Source organism: Dioscorea cayenensis, chromosome 20, assembly GCF_009730915.1.
Source record: "Dioscorea cayenensis subsp. rotundata cultivar TDr96_F1 chromosome 20, TDr96_F1_v2_PseudoChromosome.rev07_lg8_w22 25.fasta, whole genome shotgun sequence".
Classification (NCBI taxonomy): domain Eukaryota; kingdom Viridiplantae; phylum Streptophyta; class Magnoliopsida; order Dioscoreales; family Dioscoreaceae; genus Dioscorea; species Dioscorea cayenensis.
The window spans coordinates 14,237,811-14,244,580 of record NC_052490.1 but is presented as its reverse complement, the minus strand read 5'-3'; the positions used below and the strand labels follow the sequence as shown (position 1 = coordinate 14,244,580).

Here is a 6,770-nt window from a genome sequence, read left to right as displayed (position 1 = left end):
TATGCTGTAGATCGCAACTCTTCTTCAATCAAAAGCTTCATTAGTGAAGATCTTGCTATTAATGCACAAGTCAGGATACGCAAATGTGGCTGCCTTCGTGCCCCTCCAACTCATTGTAATAGCTTGAAACATAGAGGTTGGCACACATTCACGTATCTTAGAGCCCCACTTGTGTCTTCTCATTTGTTCCTTCCAAGATTCCACCAAATAGTGCATTCACGATCTACTTTTGGCTTTTTTTCTCAAAACATAGTTTCACAACCCTAAATGCGCAAAGGAACACAAATACACATGTATTAGCGCTTAAATCTGATAAAAGTAATGCTCATTGTAAGAAAAGAACACTTCGCATTCTTAACACACAAGCACTTTTCAGTAACATTCTAGAGTGGCATTTCGGCAAGACAATAAAAATTTCTTTATTTTTTCCATAAGATTTATGAAGTTTTTTTTTCCTTTCAACATTCATTTATTTTAAGTTGTTTGGATAAGACAAGTAGATTTTTCTATGCCTAACATTTATGGATAGTGCCTAACATTTATGGATAGTGCCTCTACCAACAAGAAGCACCCTCAAACCCCATGCATCCATTATGATACAAAAACCTGTATTAAATCATTCATTTAGGATAATCTGTAAATTTATACATTTATGGATAGTGCCTCTCAATTTTAAATTATATTGTAAATTATAATACAAAAACCTGTATTAAATCATTCATTTAGAATAATCTGTAAATTTTACTAGAATATGCTAAAAATAACAATTGAAATCTATCATAACCAAGTATGACAGATTATATTAAACATTGTCAAAGACATTCAAAAACAACACAATTCATATTCAAAATAAGTGCAAACACATATAGCTAATATAAGTGGCAAGTACTAAAACTCAAAAGTATCACAAACAAGCAACAAATACGAAAAATATGTCACAAGATAAGAACATTAACTACTAATTTGGTGGAGTATGATCAACATCTTCATCATGACCTGATTGATTTATTTGAGAAGGTGCTTGATTTTGAGATATAAGTAATTGTAGCATCCTCCTCATTTCAGCTACCTCTTGTTGAGTTTGTTGAACCTTTTGTTGAGTTTCTTGATGCTCTTGTTGATGCTACTCTTCTTGGATTTGTAATTGATTACGGACAGATGCTAACTCATTTTGTAAATCTTCATTATTTTGCATAGTAGATGTTGCAGGTGAGTTATTGCCATTTGAATTAGAGCATCCATAATAGGAAGATGCTTGAGAAAAAAGACCATAGACTCTTCTTTTCTTCTCTCCACCAAAAGCTTCAATATAAAGAGCTAATTCATCTACTGGAGTAGGTCCTGAGTTTGTTGATGCGGATTCTATAGAAATTGCATGTTGTTTCAAGGTCAACATCTTATCCTGCATTGAAAACAAATGTTAATAGTACAAATTTAGAAGAAAAAAATTAACAACTTGCATTAAAATGTCATTGGTCTTAGAAATGCTTACATTGATTGTCTTTGACTTGAGATCTACAAAAGTTTACCCATCATGTTTTTTAGTATGAGTATGCAAAAAAAAGCTCATGTGGAGTGGCTTTTTGAACCAATTTAGATTCATATAGCAATAAGAAATATTAAAATTTCTTAGCAACATGTAATACATGAATTTGCAAAATAAAATAAAATAAACACATTTCAATACATTTAAAATCTTATATTTATACTTACAAGCTTCTTCCCATGCTCAACATTAGATATTGACCCTCCTATATGGCATGATGGCCCAGCAATACTATGTCGATTTTTAGAATTTATCTCTTGTTTCTTCTTAAATGTAGGTTTATCCCAGATAGCTTTCCAATGCTTGTACTCCTCCTCACTTAGATACTCCAGTTTTGTTGTTGCATCCCTTATATCTCTCAAAAAATCACTATATTGTTGTGAGGCTTTCAAAACACAAGCTTCCTTTACTTGTGCCTCTAATGAGGAATCCTAAATAAAGTGCTTCTACGTAATATAAAAAATATTTCAATGTCCAAAACAAGTAAAAATAAAACAAACAAATAAATAAATTAGAAATGATAATGAATAATACCCAAAATTCTTTAAAATAAAAGTCTCTTATAGGTTGTGACACTGTCTTCCATGTGTATCCTTCAAAGTCAACTTTTTCCTTAAACTTTTTTGTGATTATCCTTGCACATTTGCTAGATGGCTCTAACCTACAATAGTTTAAGATAAAAATAAGCAATAAATTGTGCACATAACAAACAATATGATTGTGAAATTGTGAATACTTACAATCCATTCACAACTGTGACACGTAATCTCCCAACAATGGTTGAAGCATCTTGTATGCTACCATAATTTGCTTGAGTATCACTAACAGCTACAACATTTTGATTGGGTTGTTGAGATCCAATACCATGCACTGTTTCCTCAACACTTGGAATATTGGCATCTGAAAATGGTACACTATCAGTATTGTTTGATCCTTCAATGTTTGAATGAGCATGAGAAGTGCGGCCTTCACTCCTTCCACTTCTTAATCTAGTCCTTTCTTTACCTCTAGCCATATCTATAAAATTATAAAAATATAATTAGTTGATAAGAAAATAAGTTAACATATGTAAATAATATATTATATAAATAAACTAAAACAACGTCTTTTGAAAAAAGAAATATAACTTAGCAAAAAAAAAACTAACAATGCACAATAATCATAACTTCAAAAAAATTGCAAATCAACTACTACAATATATAAAATGTATTGTATTTGTTCACCAATCTAACAAAAAAACTAATGAGTACAACTCATTATCACCAGAATTGTATTCATCTTCATCATTTTCTGATTTATCTTCAGTTTCATAATCTGTTTCAATTTCATCTTCTAGTATATCATCATGGCTATTATCAACCTCCATGGAACCTCCATTTGAATCACTTAGAGGTCTCGGTATATCATCGATATTGTCAATGGAGTGCTCTTCGATTTCATCTTCTTGGAATGCCAAATTTGCTAGTGGAGCATCAATAATTTGTCTTGGCTTAATTTTCCATACAGCCCACCAATTATGCTTGTCACGTTTCATGCTTGGATAAGATGTATAATATACTTGTGTCGCTTGTGTAGATAAAATGAAGGGTTCATCCTTGTTAAACCTTCTTTTGTGATTGATATCCTCAAGATTGTAATCCTTATGTATCTTCATCCCAACATTTAGAGTTGGATCAAACCAATCACAATTGAACAATGTAGTCCTTTTTATTGCGAGTGCAGGATATTCTAATTGTATAATCTCCCTCAAAAGACCATAATAATCATATGATGTTGCACTGTAATTGGAACCCTTTACACAAACATGACTATTTATTGTGATTCTTCTCGCACCATGCTCAGTTGTGTGGAATTTATACCTTTTGATGAAATACAATGGATAAGTCATCACAACTTTTAAGGGCCCAGTTGCGAGATCCTTCATCATTTAATTGGTCACATTATTATTAGGATCCCATGCCTACATAATAAGATGCACTACTAATATTAATAGACAAGAAATCAATATAATAAGATTGATAAATAAGAAGAATATATAAAGGTTAAGACTTATGTAAATCTTAAACCAGTTAGCAAATTCATTTTCCAATTTACTATCAACTTGTGCATCAGTTATATTAGGTGTATTTCCCACCACCTCTTCCACAAATATCCTTCAAAGGTGAAACCATTTGTGTTAAAAAAAGAAACTAAGAGTTTTCTTTTTAATTTAATTGAAGTAGAGAAGCATACTTCACATATTGTTGAGCCTCGTCACAACTTAGTAAGACATAAGTTTGAGCATGATGGTATTCTTTTTCAGTCAAACGCCTTGATTTTGTTTGCCCATATGGTCGACCAGGAAAACTGAATATTGATAAAAGACCTTCAGATGTTTCAACCTCTCCTCCATCATCATTTCGAGGTACTTTTCCTAACTTTGTGTTCACTTGAGGCTCAAAGTAGTTTGAATAAAATTGAAGCTTCTTCAACTAAGTACGCATCGCAAATTGAACCTTTAACTATGCCTTTGTTAGTTACTTTCTTCTTTAAATGACGCAAGAACCTAAATTATAAATAAGAATAGTTATATCAAAAATTAAAAAAATAGACATTATACAAAATCATATAGGCTGAATTTATATTAAAGTTTACCTCTCAAATGGGTACATCCAATGATATTGCACTGGCCCTGCTATCTTTGCTTCATATGGTAAGTGAATTGGAAGATGTTCCATTGAGTCAAAGAAACCCGGAGGGAATATACGCTACAACTTGCACAATATTACAGGAATTTTCTTCGATAAGCATATTCATGTCTTCCACTCTAATCGTCAAACAAGTAAGATCTTTGAAAAATAAGCTTAGCTCTATCAAAGCTTTCCATACCGACAATGGTAATAATTCACGAAAGGCTATAGGGATTAACCTTTGCATTAATACATGGCAATCATGGCTTTTCATTCCATACATTTTATACTTGCACATATCAACACACCTTGCCATATTTGTAACATACCCATCCGGAAACCGAAGTTGACTTACCCATTCACAAACAACTTTTTTTTCTTCCTTACTTAAGCTATAGCAAGCTTTTGGATATTTCCCGGTCGCTTCATTTTTCTCCAATTCTTTACGCTTGCAATATATTTTCACATCCTCTCTTGCTTTTGCATTATCTTTGATTTTGCCTTCCACATCCATCACTGTGTCAAACACATTTTCAAAAACATTTTTTTCAATATGCATGACATCAAGATTATGACGGATGAGATTAGTACTCCAATAAGGCAAATCCCAAAATATGCTACGCTTGTGCCATCCACTTGACTTACAAAGAGGAGCATTCCACTATTCAGCGCTAACTTCCGTTATTTTCTTCAACTTTAAGTTTTTGATTTGTTTCAAAATTTGATGCCCAGAAAAAATAGATGGAGGTGGTGACTCTTCAATCTTGTTCTTTAGGAAATCATTTATGTTTCTTGTGAAAGGATGATGTGTTGGTAGGAATTGTCGATCACAATCAAACCATGAAACTTTACCACCATTAACATGGCTAAAAGACTTTGATTTATCCATACAATATGGACAAGCTTTTTTGCCTGCTGTACTCCATCCTGATAACATTGCAAAAGCTGGCAAAGTCACTAATGGTCCACATGAGTGTAGCTCTCATCTAAAAATTTTGTTTCTTGGACACATCATATGTTTGTACTCCAACATTCCACAAATGTTTTAACTCTGTAATTAATGGTAGCAAGTATACATCTAACTTCTATTTTGGGTTTTTGGGGCAAGGTACAATAACAGTTAAAAACATATAAGGGTCCTTCATACACATCCACAACGGCAAATTATATGGTGTGATAATAATAGGCCAGCAAGAATATTTCTTGCCTGATTGTCCAAATGGTTGAAACCCATCTGTAGACAATCCAAGTCTTACATTTCGAGCCTCTAATGCGAAAAGAGGATGTATGAGATCAAATTGCTTCCATGCTTCAGCCTCAGAAGGACGGCAAATCATGCCATCTTTTTTATTATGCTCTTTGTGCCACCTCATATCCTTCGCAGTCACCTTTGTAGCATACAATCTTTGTAGCCTAGGTATCAGAGGAAAATAATACATCTTTGATTCGTGAATAATCTTTGTGATTCCGTATGCCTCTCTTCCCGCTTTTATATCGAGGATGATCACAAACCTTACAACTTCTTCTACCACTATCCTTACCCCAATATAACATACATCCATTTATGCAACAATGGATTTTCTCGGATGGAAGACCCAAGCCAGCAACAAACTTCTTTGTATTATAGAAGTTATCAACCAACTTATTATTAGTTGGTAATGCCTCTTTCATAAATTGCAATATAGCATCATAACATCTCTCTGATATTTGAAACTCAGATTTGATTGTTAATAATCTTGCAATGGAAGATAATTGAGTGTGCGCTTCACATCCAGGCCATAAAGGTTCTTCTGCTGTATCAAGCATGTCATACAATTTTTGAGTTGTAGGGTTTGGCATTTCCTCTTCATTTGCATCATAATATGGATCAAAGTTAGGACCAATTGCATCAATAATCATGTCCCTGCATGAGCTTGATCCTTCCACATCTTGCGATCTCAAAGAATTACACTGAGTTTCACTACAATTTGCATATACCATAGGTTCCCCATGACATACCCATTGACGATAATCTTGAGTAAACCTATTCCTCAAAAGGTGCAACTTCACATTATCAACCACTTCATACCTTCGATTTTGACACTTACAACATGGGCATCTTATTTTATCACCGTCCATAAATCTCGGTTGATCACAAGCATATTGGATAAATGACTGTACCCCAACCACAAATTCAGGGTTAATGAATCAATGTCCGTGTGTAAGTCTATTATACATCCACTCCTGATTAGTTCCCATTTATATTCTGATAACATAAAACAATATGATTTTTAAAATTAACACATGTTTATAGATTAAAAATATATTTAACATACACCATATATTCTCACATGAATACTTTTAAAAATATATATATTCAGAGTTAAATTAAATTGCAAATTCAAAATAAGCCTATAAATCAATTGATATAGATTAGGTGAACAAGACATACTTTATGGTTGACAAATATAAACAAACCTTAAAAGTTTTTTTAATACATTGTTCCTTTATTCTTAATTCATGCATATTTCTATCTCATGCATAACACATGTGATCATTTTCTTTGTTTGTGTGAA

The 6,770-nt window shown here is 32.8% G+C and overlaps 1 protein-coding gene across 5 annotated transcripts; it reads right to left on the bottom strand.

Annotated features, from left to right (window-relative positions):
• Nucleotides 1-821: 821 nt before the first annotated feature.
• LOC120251250 lies at nt 822-5,363 on the bottom strand. Of its 5 annotated transcripts, none has more exons than XR_005533415.1 (4): nt 2,287-3,180; nt 2,081-2,207; nt 1,714-1,992; nt 822-1,402 (listed from the first exon to the last, which is right to left on the bottom strand). XR_005533415.1 is itself a non-coding variant. In XM_039259797.1 (4 exons), exons 2-4 carry the CDS (start codon nt 2,559-2,561, stop codon nt 1,978-1,980), a joined length of 417 nt encoding a protein of 138 aa, XP_039115731.1. In that variant the 5' UTR covers nt 2,562-2,563; nt 4,181-5,363; the 3' UTR covers nt 822-1,977. The 5 variants fall into 5 exon arrangements, 4 of the variants coding, with proteins under 4 accessions (XP_039115731.1, XP_039115732.1, XP_039115729.1 ...); XM_039259797.1 differs by adding an exon at nt 4,181-5,363 and having other exon boundaries at nt 822-1,992; nt 2,287-2,563; XM_039259798.1 differs by adding an exon at nt 3,779-4,063 and having other exon boundaries at nt 822-1,992; nt 2,287-2,563.
• Nucleotides 5,364-6,770: the final 1,407 nt, after the last annotated feature.